The sequence below is a fragment of the Carex rostrata genome, chromosome 32, assembly GCF_964058835.1.
Source record: "Carex rostrata chromosome 32, lpCarRost1.2, whole genome shotgun sequence".
NCBI lineage: Eukaryota > Viridiplantae > Streptophyta > Magnoliopsida > Poales > Cyperaceae > Carex > Carex rostrata.
In genome coordinates this window covers 871263-888470 of record NC_135949.1, presented here as the reverse complement: position 1 = coordinate 888470, position 17208 = coordinate 871263, and the positions used below count along the sequence as shown (strand labels likewise).

Genomic DNA, 17208 nt, shown 5'->3' with positions numbered 1-17208 from the left:
TTAAAACGGACGGAATAGACTGAGAAATCATCAGTCTGCCATGCGTGAGACCCAAATTGTTTCTCATTTTCTCAATCCATCCGATCCACTTTAAGATCTGTGCGAACTAAATTGACACAATTATTAAAACAAATTGAAAGGGCAAAAAATCCATCCAACTCAAATTTAAATGGAAATAACAAATCTTAAAACGAATCGAAAGCTCGGAGAAATATTTGAACGGTGGAATGGAAATAACATGTTACTGTAATTCCTTAGAATAATAGCAGATTTGTTTCCCCAAAGGGAAGCCCTTCGACCCATTTGCAGTTTCAATACCAAAAAACGTACCCAAATTCTGCCATGTCGCCTTCGCCTTTTATAAAAAAGAGTCAACATTAACTAATATTTTACGGCACCTGATGATTTTATAATCTTTTCTAAAAGTAAATCAACCCCGATTCTATGAAAAATAGAAACTTTATAACCTTTAATCAACACATGTCATATCGGTCTCGTTTAGTAAATCCTTTATCCAAATTCCAAACATCTTAACTGTTTTATTCTAACAAAACAGAGCATCTCACACAAAAAAACAGAGCATCCGAGCAAAACTAAGATGATAGAACAAGCGTTATTCATATTACAACAAATGCAAAATAAGAAAAAGAAAGAAAGTAAAAACAAAGCAAACATAAATTAAGTATCAGTAGCAGAAATACTAGAAGAGAAGATCAATGCGAAGACCAAAGATGAGGATATGTATTGCCTCCATTACCAGAGGAAGTACACGCACGGCGGCTAGTGGAAACATCTGAAGTACAAGAGAAAGCATGAGCATCCAGAGGCCGAAAATGAAGGTAGAAAAGATTGTAAAGGCATCACCGGTGCTGGCAGAAGAGGATTGGCCCAAGTCCTGAATGATGAAAGAGGCGGTGACAAGCATGAAGAAAAGACCGAGATGCCGAAGTGCATCGGGGAGGTGGTTGAGGTTGATATATTGTCTCTCTGCCCGAGGAGGCATAGCGTGGTTGTTCACTTCTCCGGCAGCGTCCATCTCCGTCTCTCTCTCTCTCTCTCTCTCTCTCTCTCTCTCTCTCACTTAGGATACACCTTTTTTTGTGTCACACCACTCGCAATTGGATTTACTTATAGACAGCCAGACAGGCCTTTTGGACCCAGTTGTTGCAAAACAAAAGGTATGATGATGGCTTTTTATGCAAAAAAAGAGATGGTAACGAGGAATAAATCTGCTGCGATCCAGCAGGATTGCAGGGACTCTGTTATTCCAAATCCAATCTTTTATTTGTATTGAGATTTGTGCACAAAAATGAACTTTATTGAGATTCGTGTATTTCAAAATATGAAAGGTTGGATTTGGAATAACAGGGTCCCCGCAGTCCCGCTGGATCGCAGCAGATTTATGACGAAGCTTGGTACATTTAGACATGACTATCTCAATCGGTCAATGATAAAGAAATCGTACTGTGTTACACTTACACATACTTACAGATAAGTCTTTTGTTTTCTTTTTAACTCAACGGATCAACGTCATAAGGACCTGTTCAGATTTTACTGTTTATGTGAGAAAAAAAAATCGCTCAAACTGAAATTCTTTTATTTTACGTAAATAGTAAAAATCAATTTAAAAATTTTTCAATCTCATTCCTATATTCATATGGATGGGAAAGAAATCGGCTGTTTTGTCTTCGTACCTTTTTTTTTTTCTAGTCTTCGTACCTTGTAGGTCAAATAACATAAAGAGATTTTTTTTTTTTAGAGGACGTGACAATGACCAGTGGCGGAACTTTTCCAATTAGTAAAAAAAAAATAAAAAACTTGTAGTAGAGAAAGAAACAGGCCACGCTGGTCACCGCCCGGTTTTTCCATTTTGATAACATAAAGACATGACAATGATAGCCGAATATTTTCCAATCTTAAAAATGCTAGCCAAATATTTTCTATCTTAATAATGCAACACAATATTTGGCTAGCTTTTTTAATATTTTCTATTTTATTTTAAAACATATAGTTAATACGAAAGTCACATAAATAGTTATCATGAGTAAAACTAGGGTGTTCTTAAGTTCACCAAGTTCTTTGGTGAACTCAAATCTAAAATCTATCGAATTGGTTTTAAATGATAAATTTGAACTGTTGAAATCCGTCTACCTTACAAGTGATGCATTTACATGTAAAAATGTTTAATTTTAAAATTAAATTTGCATAGAATTAAGTGATAAAAAAAAGATTCAAAAAATAAATCATTAAAATTAATTTATTAATCTTCTAATTTTGACCGCTTGAGTTTATACTAAATTATTTTGAATGTTTAAAATTTTCACTTGTAGACGCATCACTCGTAAGGTAGATGGGTTTCAACGGTTCAGATTCGTCATTTGAAGCCGATTCGATAGGTTTTAAACTTGAGTTCACCAAGAAGTTTGATGAACTTAAGAACACCCTAGTTTTACTCTAGTTATCATTATACTTCCATATCATTTCAGAAGAAAAAAAATAGCTAAGTAATTATGATAATAATAATTTTAAATAATTAGGTTAATTTTAAAAAATCTCAATCAATAATTATTTTTATAAAGCAATTAACTTAACATTAATAAAATTGATCCGGTACTCATGTAAAATATAAAGGTTCACTTTAAGATCTGTGCCAGATTAAAACGAGCTACCCAGATCTCATTCTACATGGTATTGCGCTGGATTAATATCTTGGGGGCCGTTCGGCAACAAAGAATTAAGCCTCCTTAAGGCTTAATCCGCTTCCTTTAGCTTATCCTATCTTGATCTCTCTAACAACTATATACCCGGTTCCTTCCCTCAATTCCTCTCCAATTGCAGAAACCTCCAATACCTTGATCTTTCTGGAAATTATTTTGTTGGCATATTACCATCCGATCAACGCCAATTTTTATATGCGATTGTTATGTGTCGTTGCCTTCTTTTTTAGGATGTTACATTCTGGATATGTTTTGTTTGTTATGGATTTTATATGCTAAATTATTTCTATTTTATTTATGTTTGTCACTTTTATTTGTACCTAGTTTTAATAAAAATAGTAAAAAGATATATAATAGATTTTCGATCAAAATTATAACTCGTTTAACCCGTCTAACCCGCATAACCCGTAATAGCCCGTATATAAAAAAATAGATGGATTGGGTTGAGTTATGGATGGATCAAGTAAAGAATTTTTTTAACCCAGTATAATTGGATTGAATTCAAATTTTAATAAAATATTATTGACCCGCCCGTTGTACACCCCTAGGTGACATTGACACCCCCAGATGCGATTATATTTTTACGTGATTTAATTTTTTATTGGGCCTCTCTAATTAAAATCATACAAGTTTTGAATTTATGTAAATTTATCATTTCTTATGCATCAGAGTCCGTACTAACGAATTCATGACACATCAGGGTGGAGACTATGCTTTCTAGGCCAAGAAGAAAAAGAAAATATAATAAATTCTGCCTAAGGGCTTACAACAATATATATATATATATATAGGCTGTGGCTAATTTGCTGTCGGTAGCATTTCTGCCGGCAGTGCTACCGCTGTTTTTTTTTATTTTGTGATGTCCAAACAATAAATCCAAACCGTTAGATGTTTAATCTATATTATAATCTACTTGGAGACCAAAATTTACATTTTTTGGAATTTTTTTACTATATATTAAGCTGGTTTGAAAACCGCCGATTTCAATGCTGCAGAAATTTAATGAAATGAGCGGTTTTCAAACCAGCTTAATATATAGTAAAAAAAATTCCAAAAAATGTAAAATTTGGTCTCCAAGTAGATTATAATATAGATTAATTATCTAACGGTTTGGATTTGTTGTTTGGACATCACACGGCTAAATATAGCCCCGGCAGCACCTCTGTTGAAATGCTGCCAGCAGCAATTTAGACAGACCCTATATATATATATATATATATATATATTTAACTTAAAAAATAAAATAAAAAACTGTCTCTTTAACTTAATAATCTTCATTAAGATATTTTGGGTATTTCTTCTATAATATTTTTTTTTGCATATGCAAAATACATCACCTCTTCTATTCCCGAAATTTTTAAAAATACCATAACCTCAAAAATAATAAACCAAAACGCCACGTTTTCTGAAAAATTTGAATTTTGACAAGGCCGCATTTCCCTAGGTGCGGCCACCTTTTTGCAGACCGCATCCTCTAGATGCGGCCACCCTTTTTTTTTTGTTCAGACTGAACTGTCGCACGAGAAGGAAAAAAAAAAGGATGGCCGCTTTCTCTAGATGCGGCCATACCATTTTTTGAAATTTCACATAATTGTGATATTTTGGTTTATTATTCTGTGAGGTATGAAATTTTTAAAAATTTCGGCTTCTATTCGCATTAGTTAGAAACAAAAAATGTATATGCGACATAGCTCGCAGTATTTCTCCAATTCAGATCCGGTGCAATACTGACCGTGTAAAATGAGATCTGAGTCGTCCGTTTTCATCTGACATGAATCCTCTGCCGCTGTCTCCTTTGCCTTCTTCCTTCGTCTCTCTCTCTCTTCTCTTTATTGCCGCGATCTCCTTTGCTACCACTCTTAAGGTTACATTTCTTCCTTCCTTCTTCTCCCTCCTTTTTTAACTCATCTATAGACTTCGTTGCTTTGGTTGCTCAATAATTGTTCGATTTCTGTTGTACCCGAATTTAGGGTTTAGGGTTTTGTGCAACTTTGGTCCAAAAATTAAGAGGTACAAACCAAAAATTTTGGGGTGTTGTCAAAACAAAATGATGTTGCAAGTGCATGCAAGTAACAGACAGGTCACAAGCCATTACAAATTCAGATTCTGTAGTATTAGAACCGCAAAATCTAACAACTTCTACCAAAAGGAATTGAACTGATCCCATCAATCAGTCAAAACAAAAGTATAAACCAGTTGGCCACTGGCAGGCAAAAGCATTGCAATAGTCAATAGATAGGAAGGAGAGAGATATGAACTGCAATTGAACTTGAAGAAATCAATCATCATTAGGTGTATTATCCAAGGTACAGGTAGGAGATAAAACCATGGTGTTTATGTCCAGCTGCATATACAAGTGCAAACTATTTGCTACATCCATGATCTAAGAAACCAGAAATAAAGAGAAAAAAAAAGTTTGCAATCAGTTAGATGTTGTATATAATATGAAACCTGCCAGGTACCATACCTTTACTGATAAGACAAGTGCGCTGTCCATGCAAGTTATTGTACCAGTGCTTACAAGACAACATGTTAAAAAATTTACCAGTATGGCAGGTTCAATACTTATTGACCGATAGATGAAAAAAAATGAAAAACAGCAAAGAGTAAACCACAATTACCAAAGAACGATAATTAGTATTATGAACTTACCTTTGTCAAACATTTTATTGAGCCTTGTCAAAATAAAAATAAAAATTGTACCATTTTTCATTTCTTGTCAAATCTTTTGCCATCAGGTTTGAGCCTCGTTAAAATGGTATTGTACCATTTTTCTTTTAACAATTTTAACAATTATTATAGCAAATGCTGATTGTGGAAACAAGAACCAGCAACGTCAGTCAATACCGCTATTATTTCAATTGTGTGTGTGTGTGTGTGTGTGGGGGGGGGGGGGGGGGGGGGGTATACTTCTTGTATTACTGAATCCCAATTTGAAGATAAGAAAGTTGCTTGAGATAACTTATGGATGGTTTGTGGTTTTCTTACATATGAATACAGGGATCGTGCATGTAAGGTGCTTGGTAGTATTTTTCATGACTTGTAAATGATGGAGGTTATAGATCTCACTGGAGACCGAATTAGTGGGTTGCCTGACCCGATTCTTACCCACATCCTCTCTTTTATACCTACCGAAGAGGCTGTGCGCACGTGTATATTGTCCAAACGATGGATAAAGGTTTGGACTTGTTTGCCTGTCCTCGTCTTGGATGACCATACAACCCAATATGATGGTCTAACACAAGAAGAGTACCAACAACGTGAAATTAAGTTTCTAAGATTCCTTAGCGGCATCATGTTCAATCGAGAAATGATAACCCTTGATACATTCAAACTGGATTGGTGCGTAAATGGGTGGGACACTCATATTATTGTATGTCGATTTCTTTGCTATGCAGTCATGTGTAGACCCCGCATATTATCAATCCATATCGAGAGTAGCAGATATTTCACCTTGCCTGATTCAATTTTCACATGTACGTCAATAGAGGAGATGTCATTGTGGCTTGAAACTAATGATATTTTTCACAAAGATAATTTTCTTAAACCAATATCAATAAACCTCCCTTTCCTCAAAAACCTGGAGCTTGGTTACATGGATTTGAATGATGATATAATGACAATGCTTATATCGGGGTGTCCCGTTCTTGAAGAATTAGCTTTGATCCATTGCTGGTTAAAACTGAGTATGATTTCCTCTAATGTGCTAAATAAGTTGGTACTAACAAATTGTTATCAGTGTGGGCCGATGGAGATTTCTTGCCCAGGAGTTGTGTCTCTGAGCGTTACATCTATAAATGTGGGAGGGATTACATTAAAGAATATGTCATCTCTTGCCACGGCTGACATCATATTTTTAGATCAAGGATCAACCAGCAATTATGACTTGAGGCTTCTCAGTGGCCTTTCAAACGTCACAAGTCTGAAGCTACAGATAACTTGTCCTGCTGTTATGGTATTCTCCATTCTAGTTCTGTCAAATAATAAAAATCATTATTAATGAATTAGTTAGTCAAGAAGGAAGGGAAAACTTCTATGAATGCTTTTGACCATTTTTGTAGAATGGTAGTCGAAAGGCAAAACTAACAAATGGGTTGAGTTGGATTGTTCAAACATGTTATCTCTAGGCTATATTTTTAGGGTTCCAGATCTGAGAATATAATTTCTTTTACTTTGATGCTAAGATTGATGAAAAGCTGTGTTAAAGTAGCGGTTTGATTTATTGAATAGTTTGTTCAATTTTAAGTTCATATTCCCTGTTTTAAATTTTTTTTTTCTTTTGAACTATGTAGGATTTGCTACTAGCTGACATTCCAAATTGTCCGACCTTAAAAAACTTAAAGAGCTTGGAGCTTGGAGGTTTAGATTTTAATTATGACTGGAATTTAGCGGCCTGTCTCCTCCAACATTCATCCAATTTGAAGGACCTCATTTTGCTCTTCCATCCAGTACTCTCTCTCTCTCTCTCTCTCTCTCTCTCTCTGTTTTTTTTTTAAAAAAAGTTTCTCTGTCTCTCACTCTATCTGGTGATTCCCTAGTTATAAGCCGTTATCTAAGGAGAGGCTGGATTCCTAATTTGATTAATGAATGGAACAGTGATGACTGGTACAGTCTGCTAAGATGCTTGGGTTTCAGTACCATAACTGCATGACTTCAATAATGAACATATGCAGTGCCAAACCATTTATACTTTTCTTTTTCCTTTTTGTTATTTTTGTTGCTGCTGCCTTCTGATTTTGCGAGTGTGTATGCTGTTTTTACTGCACCACATAGGGGGTTATTAATGCTCTGACTCACTCACACCACATACTAAAACCAGTCAAGATAAATAGTAGTGTAGAGAACATGTTTATGCAATAGAAAAATACCAAATAAATAGCACTCTGTTTAATGTAAACCCAGGCTAACTAGATCTTCAATTAGGAAACTGTTACCTGCTATCAGATTAGCGAACTTTTGAATTTTTCACCAACAAAGCCGACAGAAGAAGAGTTTCAAGGAGGTATTGCATTCCGACACGAGTACCTTGAAGCAGTGAAGATAAGCTGCCCGGGAAAGAAGGTTAAGTTGGTTAAGGAGCTGGTTGACTTTTATACAACAGCAGAGATTAGTATCTTGTAAGATTGTTGTTTAACATGTTTGGCTAGTGCTTTTGTTGCCTAACTAGTCATTAGATGCTCAGTACGTGTTGTTAGTTTTCATCTCAACTCCAGTGCCCTTAGTATGTGTGTACCTTGTATGGTCATCGTAGTTTTTTATGTGTTAGTTCTATCTTGTCTTGCTTTTTTTTGTTCTTTGGTGGTTAAAGAAAGCATTGTCCATCTCTCAGGCCAAGGATCGATATATCTATATCACATAAACTAATTACTAATATGTACTATAATAACTTTTTTTTTTCAAGTAGCTAACAATTATGTTTAAGGATACTCAATCCTGAAACATAGCGCAGCTTATGGTTTGAACTTCTCTTATTATTACGCATGATATTTTTCTTTTAATTGAACTTTAATTTTTTTCTTGTCTTTTTATTATTGAAAGCCCTTAGGCATGCATTGATCATAATAAAAGAGTCTTACATTACATGGTACCAGCCAACAATAATTAAAAAAAGAAAAAAAAACTAAAACAGCAAATAGAATAAAAAGCTGGAGTGCCCTGGTGCGGTACCAGTACCAGTACTCAATTCCTAGAGAGAAAACAGCAACTGAAACTAAAAGCACCGAGCACATTGCTAGAGGACTGTATTGACCCGGTACAGTACCAGTACCAGTCGATTGTTGAGGAGCTCGAGCGAATCAGGTTGTGTTGAGGAGCTCAAGCGAGAGCAGGTTGTAATTGAACTTTAATTCTTACTCTTTTGTCAAAGCACAACAATTTTCTTATTTAATATCATATACCATTAATTTTCTTATTAACAATATAAAATTGGAGGTCTTCACATAAATTTTTATTTATAGAAATTATATACAAATAATATGAATACTAGATGGATTGTATTAATATTTTAATTTAAGGAACCAAGTTAAAGGAACTGGAAAACAAAAATTGGGTTCTTTAGAGACCATACCGCTTACTGCATAAAAGCCACAAGAGAATTCCTAAAGGAACCAAAAGAATTTCATAAAGGACCAAAAAAGAAATTCGGTTTGTTCATAGAAATCTAATATATTCCTTATTTTTGTTATATAATTTTATAAATTCTCCGTTTTATGACTGTTTTATGAATAAGTTAGGGTATATTTTATTAGCACCTGATTTCGCATCATCTGTAATGAAAATTAATCTCTGTTTGCATTTATAGTGATAAAAATAATTATTTTATGTTTAAAATAATTTCAATTATTATTGTATTCGGCAACTAAAATGCTTGCACATGAAAAATTTGTTTGTAGAATTTCTCATCTATAACATGAGATCTGCATCGTTCATTTTAATCCGGTACGCATTTTAAAGTAGACCTCTAATAAATTAAATAGACACCGAAATAATTTTAATTTTTATTGGACTGGAAATTATTCTATCGTTTGGCCTCGGTATATGCATTGTGCAAATATTGATCTTAGAATGTAATAATATTTATTTACATAATCTTAATTTGTTGGAATGCCTCTCTGATTAATAAATGAGGTTAGTAGTCATTGAAAGAAAATTATATTGCTTTTTAGGTCAAATAATTGTATTTTATGAACTCAAACTTGTAAATTATTTTCATAATTTTTTTTACGAATCTTAAAATGTATACTTAATTATCATAGAATGTACATTTCGGTATATTCTTTATAAATTTTCAAATTCATGAATAGAATGAAAGACATTATTAATTTGCATTCTTACACGTGACATGCTGTAATTATAATTTATTTTATTTATGACAATATATTAACAACAATCATTTATCATGAGATTTTCAATGCAACAAAGATAATTGCAGCAGCAATAGACGGGCAAATCTTTCATATGGAAAAAAAATATTAATAAATATTTACAGAATACAATTATTAGTCTAAGATAAAATATATTTAATATTTATATAATCAGTCTTTAATCTAGTAATAAAAACATCACTTTTTATATGAAAATAGTATTTTCAAAATCTGAATTAGAATTATATAAAAATAATTGAATAACTTAACCTAGCTTTGCTTTAAAAAAAAGATAAATTAAAATTTAAAAGAGTTGCTCCGAGAGAGAGAGAGAAAAAAAAGAGCCTCCGAAACAGCTTCTGAATTTAGATCAATACTAGAACCTTGGAAGTTTACACTGCATATTTATAAATTTTAATCTATATTTGATATGTATAACTTCAATTCAAAATATAAAATTGAAGATCAAAATCTAACCTCGTCGATCAGATGAAAAACACAATAAATAAGAATCACATAAACATCTATATTTGATATGACATCAACCGTTAATTCTTGCAACTATATGAGCCGATCTCTATTTTACTGTCAGGGCTCAGGAGTCGGGAATCATATCACCTGAGGTATTTCTTCTTAGATCACAAATATTAAAAGGCCCTGTGGATTCCACCTGGCACCTGATAGCAATAGACGGTGTAGATCTAAATAGAAAAATTCCGTTACCTCAGAGGATATGAATTCTTCGGCTCCATTATTGCGTAATGATTTTAACAGAGTAATCTTTTCTTCATGCAGCGCACGAAACATATGAAATGCTACGTTATGTGCGCTGTATGAAGCCAAAACTGCTATGTTAAAAACTTTACCCCATTTATTCCCGCCCTTCCCCGGTAATTCCGACGCTTCAATTTTCAAATCCCGCCCAAAGTCTGTTCCTGTTCCCCATTTTCTTCGAGTCCGCATAGTTTAGATGAAGACCGTTCGATCAGTATCTGGACGTTAATATTCGTGCGGATTTGAATCGGACGGTGCGTATATAAACTCAAAATTTGAGGTAACTGAGAGGATAAGAATTCCATTTTGCATCCCACCTGGCCTTTTACATTTCTCCTCTCTTAAACCTTAGTTAGCATTTTGCAACACCTACCGTCGATCCTTCGAAATGGAGGTGTCTCAGAAAAGACAGCTCCGGCAACGGAAGCCTCATCCATCGTCGCCTCCCACTGAGCAGTTCGAATCCGAAGAGGAGGCCCGAGGTCGGAGCAAACGTCAAAAGACTGCATCCCGCTCTATCAAGAAGGATAAGGGGAAGACAAGATCTGCCCAGAGGAAGCACAAGGCAATTGCTGCTACTGAGGTGAAAGGAAAGAGCAAGAACAAGAAGAAAAGGAGATCTGTAGTAAAAGGGGATACTGGCAGTGCTGAAATGGAAGATGAAAACGAGGATGCGTTGCTAAATGAAGAAGAGGAAGAAGATATTCAAGAAGAGCCGTGGTCAGAGCCGACAAAGAGAGTCTTGAAGCAGCAAAAATCTCACGCTAGTGATCTAGAGCCGCAGCTGGTAGGCGATCCAATTGATGATGCAGAGGCGTGGAAGAGGTGGCCTCATAGATACGGGAGAAAGGTATACCTGATTGTGTTTTTTATCTTCATTTTGTATTTGTTGACTATATAACAGGAATTGCTCCCTCACCATAGATGAATCATTTTGATATTAGTACACATGTTCCAGTTCTGATTCTGCTCATAAAAGATTAGATTTTCAGCGAATTAAACAGTTAATGGGGACTGGTTGCAAACTTTGAGATTAAAGTGATAATTAGGAGTTCTCGTGTTACATATCTAGTCTGATAATGCTATCTGATAAGTGTGTATGATTTGAAAGTTTTAAAGTTGTTTTATAGTATTTTTAGAAACATAGGTAAACAGTCCGTTTCCAATTCTTTTGTCAAGGCAATTTGATCTACATTGATTTGTATCTTAAACTCATTCACAATACCAGGAGAAATATGCGACGGCCAAGACATTTTCCATATCCTTTTTGCATGCAGCTTTGTCTCTACTTGTTGGGTGACATAACAAAGTGCTTCATTTTTTAATGATTTATTTTAAGTATCAATTTTATGAAATTTTTGGGACTTTATTGTTTGTTTTATTAATTTTCAGGGAACTGGATCTATTTCTCTTGGTAAAGCAAGGTATACTTTTTAGTTATTGAACTATGTCTTCTGTAAATAGTTTTGGCAACTAGCTTAGGGAGTAAATATTGGTTACTTCATTAGTCCTGAATCGCCTGAAGATACACGCGCTAGAAGACATTATACCTTTGCTAAAGTTGATGGCATCATATTTGAGCTCTATGATGATGCATATGTGAAGGTTAGTTTGTGTCAGCCTACTGAGTTTGTAGGACTTCCCTTGCTTGTTTGTATGCCAAACTATAGATAAAAGGCTAATCTATACTTTTTTTCACATTATTTAGGCTGAAGATGGTAAGCCAGATTATATCTGCCGTATCGTAGAATTGTTTGAAGGTGTGGATAGAAAAGCATACTTCACTGCACAGTGGTTCTTCAGGGCTGAAGACACTGTAAGCTCAAATTCTACCTTTCCCTTCTACTACATATATAATGGTCTGCACAAAAATTAAATCTGTGCGATATAATGGTTCTTCATGGACACAGTATTTGTGATTTATACATTAGACTCTGATGTTTCAATTAAATTATTTCTATTATGTAGGTTCTAAAGCAATGTGCAGATAAACAAGACAAAAAAAGGTTGTTCTTGTCAGATGAAAAAAATGATAACCCATTGGATTGTTTAGGTTCCAAGCCCAGGATAGTACGTGTAACACCAAATGTAAGGATATACTTATTGGTTTAAATTTGAATATATTTTCATGTTGGAAAACTAGTAGCCTTGTGTAATTAGTTCAATTTTATGGTTCTTTTACTTGTAGATTGATCTGGCCGTGAAAAAGAAGACAATTCCAAATTGTGACTATTACTATGATATGTCGTATGCTATTGATTATTCGACTTTTGAGAACCTTTCTCCTGGTAATTTCTAGCTTTTCATGGAAGGAACTCGTTGTTTATTGCTTTCCAAATATCTTATAAGGGGGAAATGGCGCTTCACACTATTTCTTCAAACTTTTTTTGGCTTAGTCTTTGCTGACATACTTTTTGTCGTTCTTTTGAATTATAGAAATTGACATGTTCAAGGAAGGGTTGACTTCAATTGTTTCTTCAGAGGAATCTGCGTCAAATAAAGAAAAGGTAGATCCCGAGCCACTTTCTTTGGAAAAGAAGTCTCTCCATCTTCTTGATCTTTACTCTGGATGTGGGGGTATGTCTACTGGGCTGTGTCTTGGTGCTGCACTCTCTGGAATCAATCTTGAAACTGTGAGCTCGCTTCTTTTGCATTATGCAGCCATTAATAATGTAATATTTTTTTTACTAATATGCATATCCTCCCACTATCATAGACATGGGCTGTAGATCTCAATCCCTATGCATGTGACAGTTTGCAGAGAAATCATCCAAGAACGCAGGTACATTATGCATGATTATTCTAAAAGCCTTTGTGTAAATTTGCTTATTTTCAACAAGGATGTATGTTGTGTTTGTAATTTTTGTTTGACATTGTTTTAGGTGCGAAATGAGACGGCTGAAAACTTTTTGGCATTGCTGAAGGAGTGGGTGAAACTGCTTGATGAATATAATGTTCGAAATGAACATACGATAGACACCTTAAGTGACTTTGCAGACAGTGACAACGATGAAGATGGTGACACCAAGCTTCCCAAAGGAGTCTATGAGGTTGCCAAGTTGTTAAACATCTGCTATGGTGACCCACATAAGATTGGCAATGTCGGCATAAAGTTTCTGGTACATGAATAATTATTTGTATATAACTTTCTTTGTTTGTTGCATTATGGATTGCAAATCCTTGTTTCTGCATATTACATGGCAATTTGAACTCTCGTGTGGTTTCTTTAATTATCTTAATTAGGCAATTTTTTGGTTGGAACTGAATAATAATCCACACAAAGATACAGTAGCATAGATGTTTGTAATTTATGGTGATATTAGGTATACTGTTTTTAGTTTTCTTTCTTACAGAGCAAGTTTTTCAGGTGCGTTGGAAAGGCTATAGTTCTGAGCATGACACATGGGAGCCAATTGATGGCCTTTGGTATGTTCTGTTCTCCTACTAAAATTAAACAATATGTAACCACATTTTTACACTTTTTAATGTTGTTTCAGTGATGCAAAAGAAAGAATTAGAGAATTTGCTGTGAATGGTTACAAGAGGAACATTCTACCATTACCGGTAAATATGGTCACAGTTTTTCACCTACTGTCTTTATTCATGCTACCTCAATAACTTTTTTTCGTTGCAAATTTTCAGGGCACTGTAGATGTCATCTGCGGTGGCCCACCATGCCAGGGTATTAGTGGGCTTAATCGCTTTCGGAACACCGAAAAGCCTTTTGCTGATGCAAGAAATCAGCAAATGGAAGTCTTTATGGATCTTGTAGACTACCTTAAACCCAGATATGTTCTAATGGAAAATGTTGTCGACATTTTGCTCTTTTCGAAGGGGTTTTTGGGTCGTTATGCAATGGGTCGACTTGTAGAGATGAATTACCAGGCTCGGCTTGGGTTATTGGTTGCGGGTTGTTATGGTTTACCCCAATTCAGGATGAGAGCATTTTTATTTGGTGCTTTACCTACTGAGGTATGCATTTACATCCTTTTAGGTAATTAAGCTATTTGATACTCAAGTATTTGTGATCTATTTATCATTTTGATGCTGTAGGTTTTACCCCAATTTCCTCTTCCTACACACAATGTGGTTATCAAGGGTGGTGTTCCCCAAGAATTTCAGGTGATCACTCTTTCCATATTGTGGCTAATATAGTTTGTATTTGTGTTGAATACAAAATAAGATATTTCCTTTTGTTCAGCATCACGTTGTCGCGTTGGATGAAAATGCTGATCGGTCTTTTTTAAAGCCAGAGTTATTTCTTGGTGATGCCATCTCAGATTTGCCAGCAGTTAGTTCACATTTCTATGTCCTTTGCTCCCAAAAGTTTCTCTGCTTGATTGTTGTTTCTTTCATCTTTTAATGCAATTCTGTAATTTTTTTATTATCATTAGGTCAAAAATGATGAGCCTAGAGAAGAGATGCCATATGGAGAGGGACCCAGAACTGAATTTCAGCAGTATATACGCTTGTCTCGCAAAGGTAATTTGATTATTTTGTTAATTTTTCTTTGGAAGTAGGATAATAGCGTGTTTGAATTTCTTGGAATGAAGCATGCATTATTGATAGAGATATTAGATTGGAGATATTATTGAGTGTACATTGTGGGAGGTAAATAATTAGAAATACAAGCATGGTAGGTAGGAGATGATTAGTGGAGATGTTTAGGAATATATCATAATCAAGCCTATAAATAGGCTCCATGTAATTGTAATCGATATACAAGAGCAATACAAAATTCATTCTCTCTTTCCTTGTACTATTAATTATCCTATGAAGGAAACCCATTAAGGGCAATTTCCTGTAAAGTAACTTTAACTTTTTTACGAAAAACATTACTCTTTATATCAGTTTTCTCAAATGTATTATATAGTTTGGCTGTGAGTGATTCCTAATACCCATCTATTTTTGTTAAATGGGGACAACAAACAAGATATGTTAGATCATTCATTCGGAGATGAGGACCAAGAGCCGAAGTTGTTAGATCACCAGCCTTTAAAATTAAATGAAGATGACTATGCTCGTGTTTGCAAAATTCCAAAGAGAAAGGTACATCTTTTTCTCGGTAGTAAAAATATATATGCTGATCTTTACAATATTCTATGGCTGTGTTGAGGTTCTATACTGACTTAAAACTGTTATAATGTACAACTCAAGTTTGCTCTTCTCAATTTACTTTGTCAACCGAAGTTTCTTCATTAAACAATTTCCTATTTTTTGTTGTAATGTCAGGGTGCAAATTTTAGAGACTTGGAAGGAGTGAGGGTGGGACCAGACAAGGCCTGTTATTTGGATAAAGATATTAAACGTCCCTTGTTGCCATCCGGCAAACCTTTGGTAAATTACCAAATTATATTTGCAGTTGTATTTGATATCCTTTTTATCATGTACTTGTATTATGCACATGAGCTTAAGCTTTATTGCTTTACTATTTTAGGTTCCAGATTATGCAATTTCACATTTACATGGGAAATCATTGAAGTAAGCTTTTTCGTTCTTTTTCCCCTCATGTATAGTTAAAATGGAGGATGGTAGTCACTTGGCATTCAATTTGATTTCTAAATACCTTAATTGGGGTTATAGTAGAGGATAATATTATTTGATGGAGGGTATGGTGATAACTGAGGTTTCAGTGTGCATTTTGCTATTTAATGCATAATTTGGTATGGTAGTTACTAGTTAGTCATTGTACTGGTCAATTTACCAATTGTTATGTTTCTGTTTAACGTCCTATATTTCTAGAAATGCTTCTACTTCATGTTATGTTTCTGTTATCAAGATGATATTATAATCTTTAAGAATTTTATTCTGAGTTCGTTAATTGCCCACTTAAATGTAATTTTTAGGTGTTTTGGGCGACTGTGGTGGGATGAAACTGTCTCTACGGTGGTCACCCAGGCTGAACCCCACAACAAGGCAAGTCATATATTTATCTGGCTAAATAAAATCCTTTCGATTTCATATGTACTTCATTTATTATTCTGACTTTTAATTCATCAATATTGTTTTCAGACCATACTTCACCCCGTCCAAGATAGAGTTCTCACTGTCCGGGAGAATGCAAGGTTGCAGGGTTTTCCGGATTATTATAAATTTAGTGGGTCGTTGAAACAGCGGTAGTTGCAACCAATTTTAATTATATTATTCATTATTTAACTTTGAAGTTTAAATAGTGTTTATTATCTAACATCATTGATGTATTCATTTAGGTACGTGCAAATTGGCAATGCAGTGGCAGTGCCAGTCAGCCGTGCACTGGGGTTTGGCTTAGGTCGAGCCCTTCAAAATATCACATCCGGTGGTCTGCTCTTTACTTTACCATCTAATTTCTTAATTGCTGGTCAGGAATGTCAGACCAATAGTCCTGATGAAGTGGAGAAGTGAACTGATATGGTACTGGATGATTGCCCCTGAAGGAGTTAGAGACACTAGTAAATATATATAGGCTAAGGCGTTGAAAACAATAAAGTTTACAAACCATAGTGAACAAGTTGAGTTCTTTTGACTTAGAAACATTAACTGGTATAGGCATATGCAATACATTTGTAATTTATTTATCAAAAATTTTGGTCGGTTCTATTCCTGTAATTAGTATTTGAATATATCATTTGCAATTGTTATGGATGGTTTATTAATTTTCTTTTTTTATTAAAATGTGTAACAGCTCTGAGAGTCCAATCTTGTGGTCGGTAACGAGTATGCTGTGGTGTAATGAAGAAATTACTTGAAAACATAGCGTTTTTATTGATGAAAGCTTGCTGGTCATTTCCTTTATTGTTCTGGGCTTGGAATAATATGTTCTGGGCCTGGTCGTGAGTCCCAACCTATGTTACTCCGACACTCGTAGGAAGCCA

The 17208-nt window shown here is 34.7% G+C and overlaps 2 protein-coding genes across 4 annotated transcripts; both read left to right on the top strand.

The window, feature by feature from the left end:
- The first annotated feature begins 4462 nt into the window (after window positions 1–4462).
- On the top strand, window positions 4463–7988 carry LOC144548196 (F-box protein At4g22280-like). Of its 3 annotated transcripts, none has more exons than XM_078296897.1 (5): window positions 4463–4581; window positions 4928–5009; window positions 5718–6672; window positions 7010–7165; window positions 7641–7988. In XM_078296897.1, exons 3-5 carry the CDS (start codon window positions 5764–5766, stop codon window positions 7836–7838), a joined length of 1263 nt encoding a protein of 420 aa, XP_078153023.1. In that variant the 5' UTR covers window positions 4463–4581; window positions 4928–5009; window positions 5718–5763; the 3' UTR covers window positions 7839–7988. The 3 variants fall into 3 exon arrangements, with proteins under 3 accessions (XP_078153023.1, XP_078153024.1, XP_078153025.1); XM_078296898.1 differs by having other exon boundaries at window positions 4928–5029; XM_078296899.1 differs by having other exon boundaries at window positions 4464–4581; window positions 7695–7988.
- Window positions 7989–10950: 2962 nt separating this feature from the next.
- LOC144547963 (DNA (cytosine-5)-methyltransferase CMT3-like) lies at window positions 10951–16270 on the top strand. The gene is made up of 19 exons (XM_078296650.1): window positions 10951–11204; window positions 11747–11778; window positions 11863–11959; window positions 12063–12170; window positions 12323–12442; window positions 12543–12642; window positions 12791–12987; window positions 13071–13136; window positions 13237–13473; window positions 13722–13780; window positions 13852–13918; window positions 13997–14326; window positions 14408–14476; window positions 14556–14645; window positions 14749–14836; window positions 15288–15403; window positions 15587–15691; window positions 15770–15835; window positions 16201–16270. The coding sequence occupies exons 1-19, from the start codon at window positions 11007–11009 to the stop codon at window positions 16225–16227; spliced, it is 2172 nt and encodes a 723-aa protein (XP_078152776.1). The 5' UTR covers window positions 10951–11006; the 3' UTR covers window positions 16228–16270.
- Window positions 16271–17208: the final 938 nt, after the last annotated feature.